General features: G+C 42.6%; 1 protein-coding gene across 8 annotated transcripts in view; it reads right to left on the bottom strand.

Moving 5' to 3' along the window:
- Positions 1-19,257, bottom strand: part of TENM1 (teneurin transmembrane protein 1) — a 388,748-nt gene that overhangs the window by 160,501 nt on the left and 208,990 nt on the right. For all 8 annotated transcript variants that reach the window (XM_077922107.1, XM_077922113.1, XM_077922110.1 and 5 more), the window contains one exon: positions 4,530-4,682. In XM_077922107.1, the coding sequence (XP_077778233.1) occupies positions 4,530-4,682 (153 nt within the window). The remainder of the gene's footprint in view (positions 1-4,529; positions 4,683-19,257) is intronic.

The following is a 19,257-nucleotide window of genomic DNA, read 5'->3' as shown; positions in this document are numbered from 1 at the left end:
ACTCATATTCCTAAGCAGCTGAGCCTGTCAAGTGCCTGAAAGAGATGGATAAATATCTGGCTTAAATTAGCGTCAATTTGTGAACAGCTCCAAACAAGTCGTGGTTAAATTATTCCATCATCATCATTTATCATTAAAATGTCCAAGCCTTTAAATATACACTGCTCTGTTATTTTTATATCTTGAGTGGTACAGAAATTCTACGCCACTCCAATCTCTGAGCGCAGTGAAATTCCAGGGGTTCCATGCTCTCACCAAGAATCCTTGTTTCCTTTTGGAAACGTGGCAAGCGGAGACTGTTGTGTCTTTAGGATATATGGTTTATTGACACATATATACAAGCTGAGTGTCCGAAGCAGGGCTTTGCAGAATTAACGCCCCAATAGGACCTTGCTTCTCCCATAGGTGCAGCCTTGGATTCAAACAGACATCAAACATTGTGCTCTGCCTGCTGCTTTGGTTCTCTGTCACATAACTAAGTCTATTCTAAGCTTCTAACTCACATTGCTCTATCTGTTGAGGGAGGGGCCCCTATCCATTTGCCATCTAGTACTGATCCTCCTTTGATCATTGCTTTCTTAATAGCCCATTGCCTTTGTTTTCTTAATAGCTTATCACCCCAGGTTAATACCTCATCAGAAAACTAGCCTGGCTTATATTTTAAGACTAGCACTCATTTTAGCACACCAAGCCTTAATTAAATTCTAACACATGCTGAATCCAAGGATTATAGTGTTCTGGCACCCACAAACTCATAACACCATAATTAAGTAATGTCTATGGGCTGCCTACAGACTTGCAACCTAATAGACTTTGGACTGCAATTAAACCATAAGAAAAGCAGTAGCATTCATCATTCTTCAGCTTTAAAGACCTTTCAGATTTATTTATTTCCTTGGTTTGTTTATTTTAGAGCATTTGTAACCCAGTGCTCAGCCAAGAAGGCTTGCAGAATGGCTGGGATAAAATCAGTTTAAACAGGACAGTCCCTACTTACAGAATCATAATCTAAAAGACATTACTCAAAGGGAGATACTGACTTGAAGCAAACTTTTTACAAGCCATTATCCATAACGTTAAGCAAAATGCAAAAACATATTTTCTTATGCTATTGCCATTAAGTATAAAGAGTCAATTGCATTGTTTTAGTACAATAACTCTAAGGTCAAGGACAAAACAATGTGTTTAGCAGTAATGGAAATGTTGGTCAGTGTTGACGGCCTTTAAATGAGATTGTAACTACCTTACTTTCTAAAATGAAAGTTTAAAGATCTGCTGTTCTGATGGGAGATGAAACAATATATTGTAGTATCAGGTGATATTATTCAGGCATGACATGATGCTGTTATGGAAATGGTTCCTTCTTAGCAGAACTGTCCATCATTCACCCACTTGCGGCAAGCCTTTCTACTCTATTACTGTAAAGTAAAATGCATAAATCTATGAGCTGGTTTACAGTATGTAATCAAAAGTCGCTTTATCCTCTTTACCATTTTACACACACTGCCCTATAGTAGGGCTAGCCCTGTTTGAGTTCAAAGAAGCCCCCATGAACCTCAGCATAAAGACACTCTGCACATCAGTTGCTACTGGTTGGGCTCTTTACCACATGCTACCTACTTCTCCTTCCTCAGGTCAAGCTCCCCCCACCAAAGCTCAGAAAGTTCCAACTCATTTCAAAGCAAGCCGTCCCCCTGCTCTGTTCTTCTTTATTGATTTACATTGCTGAGGCCCAGTATGAGGAAAAACTAAGTAAAGAACTGACCACCCATTCTGCTATCTCAGAAAAGGAGTTGGTGCTGTTGTGGTCTAAACCATGGAGCTTCTTGGGCTTGCTGATCGGAAAGTCAGTGGTTCAAATCCCCATGATGGGGTGAGCTCCTGTTGCTCTGTCCTAGCTCCTGCCAAGCTAGTAGTTCGAAAGCATACTAGTGCAAGAAGATAAACAGGTACTGCTGTGGTGGGAAGGTAAACAGGGTTTCTGTGTGCTCTGGCTTTTGTCATTGTGTTTTGTTGCACCAGAAGCGGTTTAGTCATGCTGGCCACATGACCCGGAAAGCTGTCTGTGGACAAACGCCGGCTCCCTCAGCCTGAAAGTGGAGATGAGTGTCACACCCCATAGTCAAGTTTGACTGGAATTAACTGTCTAGGGGTCCTTTACCTTTACCTGCTATCTCAGAGCTACTCAAATTTCAGCCTCAAGCTGTTATTCACAGCTCACATTCATTCTCTCATTTGATAACCAGAGATTTTTAAATTTTACAGCATCCAGAGGATGCCTATCTAGGAGAGCTGAGGAACCCGTGGCATTCCATATGTCACCAGATTCCAATTTCTATCAACCCCATCTAGCTTGGGCAATGGTCAGGTGTAGTAGGGGTGGAGTCCAGCAACCATCTGAGGTCTACAGGTTTCCCAGTCCTGCTGTAAATGGATGGATTTTGGAAGGCAACACAACACCTTGAATAATTTAGCTTTAACTTCCCATAGGCAAAAGAGTGGGAAGCTCTTTTTTTTATCACAATGGATAGAATTCAGGATGTTTACACACAATAAGCTTCTCAAGCCCCTGGTTTAATGCTTAGCATTAATAAGTTGGTTGTTGTTTTTTTGCCATGGGTATTACTGTGGGAGATGGAACAGCGTGGTTCCATCAGACATGGATCCCAATCTTATGCAAGTTTATTTAGAAGGAAGTCCCACTGAGTTAAATTAGACATATTGTCAAATAGATGCTCATAGGATCACAGCCATAGTCTAAAACCATAACTACACTGACTTGGGAGTAAGCCTCAATGAACTCAGTCAGATTTACTTCAAAGTAAACTTATACTGTTGCCTTATACCGTGTCAGATTATTTCACTATCTAGCTCAGCATGGTCTACACTAGCCAATGTGGTACCCTCCACACATTGCTTGACTACAGTTCCCATCATTGCTAGCCATTGGCTGTGCTGGTTAGGCCTGATGTGAGCTGTAGTCCAACAACATCTGGAAGGCGCCACAACATACTAAGGATTAAACCTGGGACCTTCTGTATGCAGAGCAGGTGGTCTTCCATGCTTGCATAAAATTGGGTTCTGTGTCTGGTACTGTATTTCAAGAAGCTTCTCTTTTGTCAAGTGATGAGCTTTCCAAAACTGCAATGCTTATTATTCTCTTGACATTTCCCTGTTCACTTCAATGCACCTTATATAAAATAAAGTTTTAAAATGTATTCCTACTATAAATGCGTTATCCTGCTTTTTACATCATTTTTGAGCATACTGACAGCAAAGACAGACTCCTAATCACTGATTGCTCATGGCTTCAAGAAATTGAAAATCTGAGCAGCAAAGCACCAATTATCCTCCCAGTGAAGTGCCTGTGTGCAGATCATCACTGATTCCTGAAACAATCAATCTCATTATGCTTCCCTGCTAAGCACCAGCCATCAATAGGATGTCTCGATTTTTTAATCATAGTGCAACCTATTAAAATACTAACATAACCACATGCCAGAGTGTTCAGAAATGCCACCTTAAAGGAACCAGCCTCTGTCAATGTGCAAAATTTGATTGCCATCATAATTTCTCATTAATGAGTACTTATTCCTCCCATGATGGGGGACCATTCAAACATGTCAATTCCCTTTCCACCATCACCAGTCTGATTTGATAGCATCCAGAAAAAAGCTTCTCTGGTCTATTCAGCTAAATGTGTAAACTAGCACATAATGATAAATGATGCTCAAGACTTGGTGCAAGATACAAGTACCACCAAGCTCCTTTGAAAGACCGATCAAATTCTCTAAGTCCCTGGGAAGAGAATTTGGCAACCACTGTGCTTTGCATAAATAGAGTTAGAGTTCCACAACTATGATACCTCTCCAGTAACAGAGTTTGGGTTAATCTATGCTTATTCCCCTCTGATACCCTTTCTGTGCTATGAAGGAACACAAGCTGTCAAGTTATTTCCTAGAAGAGTCAATGTCAAAATGGATGCCTAGCAGAGCAACTTTTATTGCTAAGCACAGTCTAGAACAACTGTATAGGTGACTGTCTCAGTTCGGTAATAGTATCATGTAGAACAGGAAAAGCAATGTCAACAGCTTAAATAAGGAGTCAACAAACTCTTTAGGCATATTTGAATTTTTCATGTTGTGAGTGCCATTTCCCCTGGTTCCTTCTCTCTCCTTTTCCCCAATCAGTCCCTCTGCCACCCTGCCCAAAAGAAAGAAAGCAACAAAGCGAGCAGACATGCAAGTAGCTTTTCCAAAGAATCTGGGTAAAAGTGGTAGAATTAATCTGAGCTTTTAAAAGCTCATAGAGCTGAAATGGAAAATTGGAAAGTATCACTTTTGCAATTTCCTCCTTCAGCTCTATGCATTCAAGGGAGAAAGAAGTAACCATCCTCACCGCCTCATGACCGGGGGGGGGGGGGCAGTGAAGGGAGAAGATGCAGAGGCTTCGTGGGGACGAGGGGAAGACTTCAATGTCACCATGTTTGTGACCTCTGACTTAAGCATTTGAAAGAGAAAGGGATGTACCTTTTCTTTCTGTTTTATCAGAACCTTTCCCTCCGATGGGTGAGTAGGTTGTGTCCAGGAACTCTGTGCCTTTGCTTCCTTTACTGACTCCATTTTCATAAAGGTGCCCTCCAACAGGCTGTAGCTGCCAAGTTAGGCCAAATAAATGTACTGCTGTTAAAGGAGAGGGTGAGAGGAGAAGAAGAAAAAAGACGCACAATTAATTTATGCCCACCTTTATTACATGAAGAAAAAAGGTAGTGGGGAAGCTTCTGCAAAAGTCAATTATTGTGTTTGGAATAAATTGGAATTCTAAGTATGCTAATTTCACCTTAAACTAAATGTTTAATTAGTTTCCGCACTTTTCTTTTGGAGATCAGCCAATACTAGATGATGAATTTCCTCGGCAATTAACAAAAATGCTTGCAATTCAAGGGACAAAGGCTTTGTAAGTTATATATATTGCATGGAAAGTTGTAACGCTGAATGTGTGGGTGAAATTACACACTCTACTGCAACCTTTTCAAACCTGGTGGCTGTTTCGCCTATGCAAATTGAAGCTAGAAGGGCACAGTATGCAGTAAAATGGTTTGGGGAGGGAGTGGAGGAAGGATGCTTAACCCTCCCTTCACCTACTGCTTCTCTCCTCACTACCACTCCCTTGTACAAGGAACTCTCCTGCCAACATCTAAAACATAGGTTTGGAATCGGGGCTGTTAAGAGCCAAGAAAAGGATTAAGCAGTGCTCTCTTTTCTAAAGCTTCTGAGCTTCAAATCCCAGCCCTGGTTTAAACAGAAGAAGCAGAATCTGCGCTTTCATCCTGCGTTAAACTGATTAAAATGTTCAGAATTAGAGCGGGAAATGTAACCCCCTTTTAAAAAATGCATGCAGATAGGTAAAGGTAAAGGGACCCCTGACCATTAAGTTTTCCAGCCTGCAGTTCTCCATTTCCATGTCAGTTTGGCATTTATTAAAACAATAAATAAGTCCTCATGAGAATTCATCGCTATTTCAGTGCAAATTTCTCCTAATATGCACATGTTTGTATTAAATTTTGCCCAATACACATTTTTGCAAATCAATTTATCCCTAAAACAATGTAGGTTATTTGTATATTATTTTCACAAATAAAATAACATTTTGGTACACACTACTTGGTTGGAAAATTGCACAACTCAGAAATGTTTGAATTTCAAAGGATGGCTGTGTTTCAGGTCTCTTACACTTTCAGAATGTGAAATAGGTGGGTTTACCTTTAAATGCAAACTGATGGAATTTATCCCTTATCCTTGGGTAAAGGTCGAAACAAACAAACAAACAAAAATTCCTTCCAGTAGCACCTTAGAGACCAACTAAGCTTGTTATTGGTATGAGCTTTCGTGTGCATGCACACTTCTTCATATACACCTTGGGTAAAGGTATTATTTTGGCTTCTTTTTGCAGAATACAAAACCCTGAAAGCTGTTTTCCTAAGGCTATTAATTTCAGATGATTCTGGGTATACTGGCACACAACAAACCCATTTATCCAAAGGCTGCCTAGTTCCAAGCTGAATGCTGCTGCTTCTCCATGTCAATATGTCTGGAAAATGTGAGATGGAGAGGAGTGTGTTTGTGTAATTCCCACAAGAAATCTCACCAAAATTAACAGTTCTTGAGTCCAAGAGGCTCTGAGAGAAAGCAGTCACTGAAATCTCCTGGCTTCAAGAATTGCAATTCTGGCAGTGTGTTTTTTTCCTGGGGGGTATGCGGGGGTACGCATACCCTTAAACATTTTGTGAATCTAAGTTTGGCCTCATTGAGGGGCAGTATTTTAATATGAGTAGGAAAATGAGAGTACCCCTAAACGTTTTTAAAGAAAAAAGTCGATCATCCAGAATGATCCTCAAGTCCAGCCAGATGCAAAATTGTTCATTATGATGAATTTATTTAGTTCCATTACTGACACAGAATCACAGTCTATGCTTCTCTGATTTGTCCTTGAAGAAGAAATATGACTAGCTGGTTGAAGTCAGCAAATGAAAAACAACAAAAGAATGAATGTTGCCATGGCAAGCTAACCCAGGAGATGACTTCTTCTGCAAACTATTTCATTTTACAGTACAGACAGACTGATAGGTTTGTTTACTGCAATAAGCTGAGAGGGAATGGAATGGAGAATCCTGGAATAGGGCTGCAGATGTTTAGAACACTGAATAGGAACTTCCATGACACCTTTTTGTTGCACGTTCCACATCTAAAATAGTAGGCCACTCCCCTTCCCAGGGGGGCGGGGTTGCAGGCAGGTCATGTTCTCTCCCTGTGTGCAGTGGGGGGTGAGGCATGGTGATGCCACCTGCGTCACTGGGAGTCCTGGCCATGTCACGCCCATGTCAGGCCCCGCGGCCAACAAATCCGGTCAACCGGGGGCGTGGCTTACCCAATTTAAACCTCTGTGCGGCCGAGGGCTCCCTCTTCTTCAGAGGTGGCCCTCCTATTAGCCAGAGTGAGGCAACCACCTCAGGCAGTAGGTTGTGTCATTTTAGGGAGTGAAACTAAAATGACACAACCTACTTGCCTGAGGTTTTTCGACATGAGAAATTAAAATCTGCTGTTATTTTTGTGATTGGGCAACATTTAACATGGCAAGTCTACGTCTGATGAAGAAGCACATAAACTGTTCTCAGAAAACCAAATAATTTTAATTTCAGCTTCTGAAAATGTCAGGTAATGCTTAATAATAATAGTAATAACAACAGCTACAAATACTTGGCAAACATTTTAATTATTTCTTTGCAAAATTTAAGTAAAATGCACATTTTACTTACCAAGCAGAACTAAATTATACTAATTTAACCAAAGTATCTTTTAAATTCCCCTCATTTTTTGGATTTTGGAAGCTGAAAAATTCAGCACACCCTAATGAGGAAGAACGTTGTTTTAAAGGCACCCCATTCTTGAGAGCAATGGATGACCTCACAGTGCATATGGCTTCCTAAGCTAATACTAGCAACATTCTCAGTGCCAAGTGGAAAATAAACTAAATTGTCTCAGAAACTAAAAGTCAATCCATAGGTAAATTTATGGCAAAGATGCTACCCAAACTTTATTGCTTTATTAAAAGCCATTATCTGAGACTGCAGAGGAAGGCACTGATACAATGCTAGCTTCTGGCACAGGCTTAGCTACTGGAAGATAGGAAGATGCCTTATAAAGCAGGAGGGCGAAAGCTTTGGCCCTCCAGATGTTGCTGGAATACAGCTCCCATCAGCCCTAGCTATTGGCCATGTCAGCTGAGGATGATGGGAGACATAGTTCAGTAACATCTGGAAGACCCCCACCCACCACCCTCACTACAAAGTATCAGATCACTGGCCCATCTAGATAAAACACTGCTCACACCAAGGACATGGTACTTCCTGTTGCACCTACAAAGGTCTCAGCAAATATCCTCTCAATAACCCACAATATTCCTGCTCATTTCCTGTTTGAACTGCTTTAGCCTCTCCTACATTGAACATGCCCCCTTAAACCTCATCATATTTCATGGATGGCAGAACTGAGTTCCATCCCTCGATTTGGTTCAGAATAGATGAGTGGTACAAACAGCTTCTCTCTATAAGTGAGGATGTTAGTGGCTGATGTAGGTACTCTTTTAGATGTTGCAGCTGTTTTATTTTGCCAGGCTCACACGACAGCCATTTTGTGTAATTCTATGCCCCCACGACAGGGCCCTTTCCTTCTAACTAATAATCTCTCATTCTTCTTAGCAATTCCTTTGAAGTTAAGTCCCTGCCTCCATCAATGAAATGTATTGAAGTGGAATGGGCAACGTGGAAGCGGTTTAAACCAAAGGGTAAGATAGTAAATATTTTAAATGAATGAATGAATACATTATCAGACACTGCTTCATTTTTATGGATTATTTTTCCAAACTCACCCCCCAAGGCATGGATGAAATTTGGATGGTGAATTGCAATGTTTGGTTTTGCACCCGAACCAATCCGTACTGGTGATAATCATTTTATTTGTGCATTGGTAGAGCACGCATAAGTGAGATGTGATGAGTCCTATTCTCTGTTCTGCCCCCGTTATTCCCTCTTCCAGGTCAAGAAGGACCTGTGTGTCAGCGATTGTGTGTCATTTTTACGCGCCTAAAATGGCCGCTTCTTGTAATTATAAATCTATCTGTAGGTGTCACTAGTTTGTGGGAGATTCAAACACATGCCAGACATCTAGGTTTGTACAATTAAAGTAGATTAAATTTCTCTGCCCCTCTAGTACAACAAATATACCTTTAAAAAAACCAAACAAACATACTTTTGTGGCTAGGAATGTGATAGGGAAATGCACTAAAAACTGCAAGATGAATGGATTGTTAATAGGAAAACATATAAACACCCTGGAAACAAATAAGGATGAATGCTCTCTAAAAAGTAGACATTATCTGACCTCTGTGTAAGCTTTGTGCAAGCAAAGCAGGATGAATGCTCAAGAAACAGGTTAGCTGGAAAAGCTCTGTTTCCATCCATATCTATTTTCTTCAATAAACTCACCCTTCCCTTCCCTGAAGTATGAGTGTATTGCCTACACATAGTTTTTTCACATCATAAGGACCAGGCCTTTACGTAAATGAGAATGGGAAAAGGAAGTAGGCAAAGTCATTCTTCCCTTAACAGAGGAGCTCTCAGCTTCATAGGAGATGACAGAGGCCAATGCAACCCTGTGGATGAAGCTGTAGAATCTGCTTGGGGTGTCTCCATCTTCCATAATGCCTCCACTACTCATATAATTGAAGTGTTGCATAGGTAATGCCTTTATTAGTAACCCCTAAATTTGCCTATAATGGAAGCGATTTTTTAAAAAAAGTAATACTTTAAGCCCATAGTTCAATTTCCCAGCAGCTCCCCTTGCCCGGAGAACACTTCTAGCATTTCATCTCCTCTACCTGTGGCATTGTTCAGCAGTGGGGAAAGTGACCTCTTCACACATGTACATTTGGTATGGCCCTTTCCAGGTTTTTGCCTGCCCATTGTGTTTGTCTTTCATTTGTTCTCCTATGTGTGTTGCCAGTAGAAGCCACAATTCTGTGGGTACTCTAGGTGGTGCACAAAGCACCTAAAAGCTCCCTAGAGGTTGACGTGCCAATCAAACTTCAGTTTTGCGCTCTATAAATTTCAATTAGCAGTACTGGGGGTGGTTCAGATTCTGGGGCAGTGCTTTTGTCCAGCAGAGGGTGTCACAGGGCCAGCCTACTTTCCCTTTAAAGCAAACTTGGGTCTCCAGCTGTTTTTGGACTACAACTACCATCACCCCTAGCTAGCAGGACCAATGGGGAGGGATGATGGAAACAGTAGTTCATGAGCACCTGGGGACCCAACCCCTAAATTTTACCTGTCATCTTAAGATCTGAGTGGGTTGCTGTGCTGTTACTCTTAATGTGGTGATTAAGGTAGCCAGACACATAGAAACATAAGAAGCTGCCTTAAACTGAGTCAGACCACTGATTTAACTAGCTCAGCATCGCTTGGCAGGGGTTCTCCAGGATTTCAGGCAGGATTCTCTCCCAGCCCCACCAGGATTGAACCTGGAGCCTTCTGCATGCAAAGCAGATGCTCTACCACTGAGCTATGGCCCTTTCTCTACAAGGTACGAGAGCTCAGCAACTGAAGTATGTAACTGCATTATGCTGCTTTTTTATTGTTTAATGAAAAGAAAACCTTGGCATGTGTAGATAACATATTATTTATCTTTCAAATGGTGTCATATATTTGGGAAAGAGACCTGCAAAACTGCACATGGGTTATGGTTCTCTCCGTAGTAGTAGTAGTGCATTTTTATTTTTTTATTTTTGCAGATTACATTTTGTAAACTGGATTAACCCACCATCTGCTACAAAGCCAATGATTAAATTGAATTTATTCTTATCTACCTTCTGTGTAAGCACAGCTTGTCAACTTGTGTTCTGCAAAGTTTGGCAGCGAACAAAATATGAAGCTTGGCTGAAACACAAGAGACTCCCTACAGTGGATCCATGAATTAAAAATAAAACATAAATCAGTGCAGTATGTATTTATCAAGCCAACGTGACTTATCTTCCAGGTGAGTGGAGGAGATGGAACCGGTAAGAAGAGTTTGCAGATGAACAGCCTGGGCCAAGTTGTCCAAATGAGTTCTCCTGGCAAACCATATTACATTTCCCTTAAACTAGGAATTATAATTGGGAAATATCACGGAAAGGCTGGATTCTTGTAAACTAAGTCTGCTTGTTATTGCATGAGAGGATACTTTGCCCAGATCTCCTCAAACCTGGGAGCCAGCCCTGCATAAGATGAGGCCTGTCGCATCAGGCCAAAGACTACCTAGTCCACTACTGTAATCTTACAGCGGCCAACTAGATGACACTGGGAAGGCCAGAAGCAGGACCTGAGCACAACAGTACTCTCTTCCCTTGAAAATTCCTTGAAAATCCGAGCAACTGGTATTCAAAAGCAAATTGCTGCCTTAAACCGAGGTAAAAAGTTAAAGGTAAAGGGACCCCTGACCATTAGGTCCAGTCGTGACCAACTCTGGGGTTGCGGCGCTCATCTCGCTCTATAGGCCGAGGGAGCTGGAGTTCTGGGTCATGTGGCCAGCATGACAAAGCCACTTCTGGCGAACCAGAGCAGCGCACGGAAACGCCGTTTACCTTCCCGCCGGAGCGGTACCACAGAGCTTAGGACTTGCCAATCAGAAGGCCAGGAGTTCGAATCCCCGTGACGGGGTGAGCTCCCGTTGCTTGGTCTCTGCTCCTGCCAACTAGCAGTTCGAAAGCACGTCAAAGTGCAAGTAGATAAATAGGTACTTCTCCGGCGTGAAGGTAAATGGCGTTTCTGTGCACTGCTCTGGTTCGTCAGAAGCAGCTTAGTCATGCTGGCCACATGACACCAGCTCCCTGGCCAATAAAGCGAGAGTGTCGCAACCCCAGAGTCGGTCACAACTGGACCTAATGGTCAGGGGTCCCTTTACCTTTACCTCGGGTTAAGAACTTAATTCGTTCTGGAGGTCCATTCTTAACATGAAACTGTTCTTAACCTGAGGTACCACTTTAGCTAATGGGGCCTCCTGCTGCCGCTGCGCCGTCGCTGCGCAATTTCTGTTTTCATCCTGAAGCAAAGTTCTTAACCTGAGGTACTATTTCTGGATTAGCGGAGTCTGTAACCTGAAGCGTCTGTAACCCAAGGTACCACTGTATTAGGAAATTATTCAGATTTTTTGGCTGGGAGGGGGGAGGCATACCTGTTATCATGGTGGAGAGAGCTATCAGTTGCTACTAGCCATGATGGTTCTGCTTGGCCTCCATAGTTAGAGGTAGTAATGCTTCTGAATACCAGTTGCTGGAAACCCCACAAGGGGAGGAGTTCTGCCCATGTCCAGCTTGCAAGATTCCCACAGGCATCTGGTTGGCAAGTCTGAGAACAGGACACTAGACTATTGAAGATGAGAGGCGGAATGAGACAGGCTTGCGAAGAACCATGGATGTCTGCCTTTCCTGCTGTGACAAACTCCTTTTTCCCCTGGTCTCCCAGGACAAGGAGAGGCATGAAGGAGGAGGAGCAAAGGCAGGCACACAGGCACACTCTCAGATTGCTTGGGGAAAACCCCAGAGGAGGGGACTCTACTAAAGAATTAACTTCACTTACTGCTGGCTTGCTCCTGACAGTAGGACCTAAACCAATGACTTCAAGTTACAAGAAAGCAGATTCCAACTAAATATCAGGAAGAACTTTCTGAAAGCAGGAGCTGATCGACAGTGGAACTGACTCTCGCAAGAGATTGTGGACTGAAGGTATTTAAACAGAGGTTGGATGATCATCTATCATGGGTGTTTTAGTTGAGGTTCTCATATTGTAGGGAGTTGGGCTAGATGACCCTCGGGGTCCCTTCCAATTCTGCAATTCTTTGATTCTGTGACTAGGTAGGTCATTGGCCAGATCTAGCAGACTTTTCCTATGTTGCCAATTTTGCATTTTCCTTTCCTTCATTCCCTTTTTATTTTATTTGCCATCACTACAAGTTGTAACGGAGCTCCTCTTTGCCCCTGCCACCCTCCACTACAAATGCCCACTCCAAATAATGCTAGGCCAGGGTGTAGCAATTTCCCAAGGAGACTTGGGGTGGGGGGAGCACTAGCAGGAGTTCCACAGCAACCACCAGTGGAAACAGAAGAGGTAACAAAGGAAACACCACTGATTAATGCCCCTCCAATAATTATACATAATGCTCCCCATTGATAAATCAGCAAAATGATTTCCCCCAAATTCATGGTATGCATTGGGGGTAGGCAATTTTCAGGAGAGGAGAATGATTTTTTCCTTAGTCTCTCAGATAACCTGCTGGAAATGAGTACATGGCAGGATATATATTAGCTGTCATTTAGCCCGTTATAAGCACAAAAGGCATTTTCTTGACCAAACTTTATGAATCTCAGAAGCACATTAATATTTGTGTATTTTTATTCTACATTAACTTGAGGACTTTTTTGTGTGAAGAGAAGATTCATAAATACAATTAGTGGGCACTAGTTGTAGGATGTTGCTCTAGTTTGCAGAGCACATTTTCCCCTTGCATAGCTCAGCTGCTATGGTCCCTTGTGATATTCCATTATTACAAGGTTATATTGCCGTTATTGACCTTTATTGAGACGAACTGGGAAGATGATCTTTCATCTAATTGCTATGCAACTAATTGAATTAAAAACTGGCAGCCTATTCAGCTCAGTGTGGTAGATTTGGTGCTGACGTTGGACAGGAAGAGCAACATTCATTGGAAGACCTTGGGCCAATAATTATCTTATTAGGCAAGTGTGGGCCAATAACAATCCCCCAATGTAAGCCATATCACAGGATGGTTATCAGACTAAAAAAGTAAAAGCTATGTATTTGTTTAAATATATATATTGCTCTCAGCTTTCGGGATAAATCCTTTGGCCAAATCCTTTGGTAGGAAACCTTTGGCCTTCCAGATATTGTTGAACTACAACTCTGGAGAGCCCCAGCACACATGGCCAGGGATATTGAGAGTTGCACTGCAACATATGGTGTGCCAAAAGTTCCCCATGTTTTGGATAAATGTGATCATGTATGTTCTAAACCAGATTTTCCCAATGTGATGGCCTTCAGATGTTTTGCAACTCCTTCCAAACTCAGCCAACGTAGTAGCCAGCAGTCACAGATTGTGAGAGTTGCAGCTCAAAACATTACGAGAGCATCAAGATGGGGAAGACCCTTGCAAACATATGCACTGACCTTTTCTCCAAGTGTGCCATTCCTGCAGTATCCCAACATAAAGATCACTTTTGTGGTGTACTCAGGTACATCAGCAAATGCAGCCGCCTCAGCACTTAACTGTCAATTGCACCTCTACCCACATACATTTCCCAGGAAGTAAACTCTGTGGATATATCCACAGGGCTTTCCTCCAAATTAAATGCAACGATGGCCTTGTAGCCTATGCTATTTGCTGTGATGATGGAATATTTGCTGTGGTGCTGGGCTTAAGGCTCAAAGGCCTAAGACCAGTCATGGATCAAGCACCAAGTCATGATTTGTTAGGAGCTGACCGATCTGTGTGGAGCTCCCTTGCGTGGTGTTACAAATGAAAGGCAACTGCCTTTTGTTTGTAGTTTAGGCAGCTTCTCAGTGAAGCACATTCATGCCCTGGACAGACTCTACCTACTGGTCACTGGATTCTCCATGGACGGGTAGGAGTATAAGAGTGCTTCCTGCCTCAGTTGTGTCTTGTCTGAACGACAAAGTCTTCCTGAACTTTGATGTGGTTGTATTATTTTTATGGTTATTTTTTGGCCCTGTCTCCTGGTTTCCATTTCAAACTTGCTCTTTGGTTCTCTTTGGCTTGTCCCATGGCTACTGGTTCTCAGCGCATGGCTCACCTATGATCCAGCCTTGAAGTGACTATCCACACTGCAGCAGTATCTAGGGACTCCTGGTGCAAAAGTTAAGTGCCAAACAACTAGGGATGAGGGAGAAATTCAATTCAGTTCACATTTAAGGGTGATCCTATCTAAGTTGCACTTTCCAAAACAATATAACTGAAACAGCCATCGCTTGAAATCCACACTTGTCTGAATTCTGTGATGCACCTCTAGCCAAGTAACTAGCATTTACTAACGCTTGCATAAAAACCACACATTTTAGTGAAAATAACCTACACAATTGCATTGTTTTAAGGGGGATAGCTTTGTAGATATGTGTTTATTGGGCAAAATTGCTTACAAACGTGTGTATTAGGAGAAATCAGCAATAGGATTCTGATGAGGACTTAATGGAAAAATATTGCAAGCTGATGTGGAAATGTGGAAAATTGAACTTTGGACTGGAAAGAATGAGTAACTGGGGGACAATGAAATTGACAGATTTGCCTATCCCTACACCATCTTTGGCATTCCCTAACCCTATCCTGACAATGAGGCAATGAGGCACCACCATTTTAAAGGTCCTACAGTAGAATCCATAGAATGTTTGAGCTCTGCAATTCATTTCCAGCTCCACTTAACAGTTACGTGGAGGATAAACACTCAGGGCTGATGGTTATTTTGCCAAGCATAAGATATGGTGTGTAAAGTACAATCCTTATGCAGGTGTACTCAGAAATAAGTTCCACTCTGTTCAATGAAGCATTTCCCCAAGGAAGGGTACACTGGATTGCAACTGCTTAGTGCAATCCTGTGTATGTTTATGGGGGGGGGGGGGAGTCCCACTGCAATCAATTAGGGTAACATCTCAGTAAGTGTGTTTATGATTGCAGTTTTGGATGATTAAACCAGTCAGATTTATTGACTGAAAATCTTCTGATTGGTTAAAGCGTTACTGGTTGATTGGATAGCAATGGATCATGTTGTTGTTGTTTTAAAAAATGTATTATTTAAAATTACAAGTATTTACGAAAACAGAAGTTTTTAGGTGCCTTGCCATACAAGATGGGAAAACTGCTTCTTCTAAGGTAACCTTTGCTCTGAAATGGGTGTACAGCATCTAAATATTATGGGTTGGATCCAGACTTAGTCATACTTAAGGACATAGGAATCCCACTGGGTCAGGCCAAAGGGAAACCTAGTCCAGCATCCTGTTCTCCCAATAGCCAACTGCTTAGGAGAAATCAATGACTAATTCAGTGGGTTTACTCTAAGTAGAATTAAGTGTCAATCCAGCTCAAATAAAGCCTGTCTTTTAGTTTAGAATGATTGTTTTATTCTTATGAAAATTTATCCTGATACAATCAATCAAACAAAAGCCAGATGATCAATTGACTAAGATAAGGTGATGGCTTTAACAGAATGGCTTCTCCTTCCTTTTCTTTTTCGCTGTAGCAGGGCATACTCCTACTTGTGTTACCAGCCAAGGCAAATTTTTAAGATTGTGTTAGATCCACAGCATTAAAATGCTTAAAAGATTTCCACAGGAGAGATAAATTTCTCTCAGCCACAAGACAGACACATGAAAGGGATTTAAACTACAGGGAAGTAATTTGAGATCAGATAAAACATCTTAACCAAATGAGGAGTTAGCCAAATAGAGTAAGGTTGCCCAGGGAAGATGGAGAATTACTTTTCCTGGATCCTTTTTATGAAGAGCTTGGATAAAGATTTAGTTTAGGCACAGCAAATCCCGCCTCAGTTACGGGATTGGATTGAACTAGATTATCTTCAGGGTTCCTTTGCAGCTCTTCAATTCTATGTCCTGACTGACTCTTAAATATTTGACTCTGAGAAATTACACATACTTGTAGCTTCTTTCCCCTCCCCCCTCACTCAGCAGCTCTTCTAACTAGTAAACGGAAAATGTTGTGCAAGTGAATGGTGAATTTCAAACACCACATCAGTGGTGGGGAACCTCTGACACATGGGTCAAATGTGGGTTTCCAGTGCCAACTGCTCCTTGGGACCATAGCTGTCAATTTTCAGATTTGAAAATAAGGGATCAGCAGCCTCACCTGTCCTGGGGACAATCTACAGGATATCTAACAATCCGGGATAGCAGCGGGAAACGGCGCTGGAATAAGGGAATTTCCCGCAAAAAAGGGAAGCTTGACAGCTATGCTTGGGACTCTCTCCAGGCCATGCCTCCATGCAGACAAGATATATTACCAGAGTTGAAGGACACACTGCAGCCCACAAACACGCTCAGGGTTGAAGCAGAGGAAAGTTCTGAGGGTTAGCAATTGGGCCCCTCAGGCTGTCCAACTCTGATGTAAAATATCAGCCACAGGGAAATGACAAGGACTCCAGGGGTAGAAAAATCCCCCCCTTCCCAATGTAATTTGTACTGAGAGGGAAGAACAGTGTCCACCGATACAAATGGAGGCTTCCCTCCTGATGCAAAGAGAACTTTGGAGGAGGAGATTTTTGGTGGGACCACAGAAGGCTTAACCTCCCCCCGCAAGGTAACAATTCTGCGAGCCCCATGGATTCTATTTAATTAGAATATTCACTGCTTCATCAGACATAATTTGAAAGATTACACCATCCGAAATACAAATGAGAGTTTGACCTTTCAGGAAGAGCTGGTCAGTGTTAGGGACTAGATAACCATTAGGAAGCAACAGGGCGTTTTGCTTGCCCTTTCAGAGTGGCAAAGAGGCTTTGTTAAGCACCGGGTAGCATCTAGCATACAAAACAGCATCTTCTTCCCACACCTATCAATCAGTTCTGAGGACAAGAGAGGAAAAGAAGACCAAACATATACTGCCTAGGACAGTGGAGAAACGTGCTCGCAGATAGAAGTGTAAAGGTTAGGCAAATGGATCCCCATGGGTGTGAGTACAAGAGAAGACATTTCACTCCACAAATACTGCTTTGCTTTCCATAAGGCGTCTGCCCTTTTAATCCTCCTGGCATCTATTCTATTTCTATGAGTTGAGTTAACATTTATTTATTCTCCTCTATTCTAGCATGAGGATTTCCGAAAGGTGTGAGCAAATGATTAATTACGGATCAATTCATAATGACCAACCCTTTGATCATTTGGAGCCTATGAACAAAGCAAAGATGATGAAGTACAGCACTGCAATAACAATAATATAATCATCATCAACAACAATGGGAACCTAATTAATCTTGCATATTCCAACTTGTTTTTTCAGACTCTGTTGCGACCTACCATGGCTTGTTGTATGAGTGAACCCTACAGTAGTTGGTTTCTGATCCAGCCGAAAAGTTTGCAGAAGCTCATTTGTTTTGTCTTAAAGCAGCCCTTGCTAACCCAATGCCCTCCAGACCTTTTGGACTATGTTCAGTCCCAGCCAGCATTATGCTGTGGAGGTGGGGACTATCACAATTTTGGATTAAATGACTTTGGTTGATTACTACAAACAAAGTTCTTGCTTTAAACATCTGCAGAAAGAGGTAATGCAGTTCTGTCCTATAAAACATGGAGGTGTATTTATGCATTACTGAAATAATGGTAACACTTACTGCAATAAAACATGCTACGTTTACTCCAATATATAATGTACACTGCTGTTGTGTTTAACATGTAGTAAGTTAACAAAACACAGACAGCAGAAAGGACCCCTATGATTTGTTGCTGGAAAAACTATGTTTCTGCCTCCAGATGTTTAAAGGTAAAGGACCCCTGACAGTTAAGTTCAGTCGCGAACGACTCTGGGGTTGCGGTGCTCATCTCGCTTTACTGGCCAAGGGAGCAGCATGACTAAGCCGCTTCTGGCGAAACCAGAGCAGCGCATGGAAAAGCGTGTTCTCATTAAAGGAGAGCACGTGTTGCGGATGGGGCCAGACAAAACACCCCTGGGTTGCCAGGCAGTTTAGACTTAAGGGGCTAGGATCAGATTGGTGGCCGGTGTTACTGGGGTAAATTTGATGTAGCCAATTTAGGGGTGGAGATTAGAGGTTATTTAAGCAAGGTCCACAGCTTTCTCTTTCTCTTTTGCTGTGGACACCGGATCTCCCGCCCGCCCTCCCTTGATTGGGCTTTGCTCTGACCTTGCTCTGCCTGTCATGGGGTCGTTCGCATTGGTGCGGGGGCCCAGTAGGAATTTTCCCAATTGGCTGATTAGTGTGTGCCTTTGGGTTTTGCCTACTGCTTAGCAAATCGTCACAACTTGTAAGGTTGGCGGTTAGGCATTCGTTAAAATTGGTTGGTGGAGGGGCATGGATTGGCTGTGCCTGCCCCTCCAATGCTGCTGCTGCACGGGTATTCCGTTAAAGGAATTCTGGAGCTTACCATCCCCTTCGTCCAAACCCTTGGTGCAGGGTGCGGGCCGCGTAAGCTCCAAGGAGCATGCAGGGATTAGCTGAGGGTCTGTGTCGCAGCTCCAGTTGACCCTGAACTTGTTCCTCCGCACTGACTCATGGGAGTCAGCGCTGTCCCCCAAGGCGGGGGGGACAGCTAGTCATAACCAATGCCTAAGCAACCATTCACAATTTGTATGATAATAAAGTTGTGGCCAAAATTATGCCAAAAACCTTAAACAAAAATTATGTGTGTGGTGTGAGTTATTGGGGTAGGGGTGTTTTGGGGGACCTCAGCACGCAACGCTGTTTACCTTCCTGCCGGAGCAGTACCTATTTATCTACTTGCACTTTGATGTGCTTTCGAAATGCTAGGTTGGCAGGAGCAGGGACCGAGCAACGGGAGCTCACCCCGTCATGTGGATTCAAACCGCCAACCTTCTTATCGGCAAGCCCTAGGCTCAGTGGTTTAGACCACAGCGCCACCTGCGTCCCATCTCCAGATGTTTACATTTCTGCAGA

Source organism: Podarcis muralis, chromosome Z (genome assembly GCF_964188315.1).
Source record: "Podarcis muralis chromosome Z, rPodMur119.hap1.1, whole genome shotgun sequence".
NCBI classification, from domain to species: Eukaryota; Metazoa; Chordata; class Lepidosauria; order Squamata; family Lacertidae; genus Podarcis; species Podarcis muralis.
This window is presented reverse-complemented; position numbering and strand designations above follow the sequence as displayed.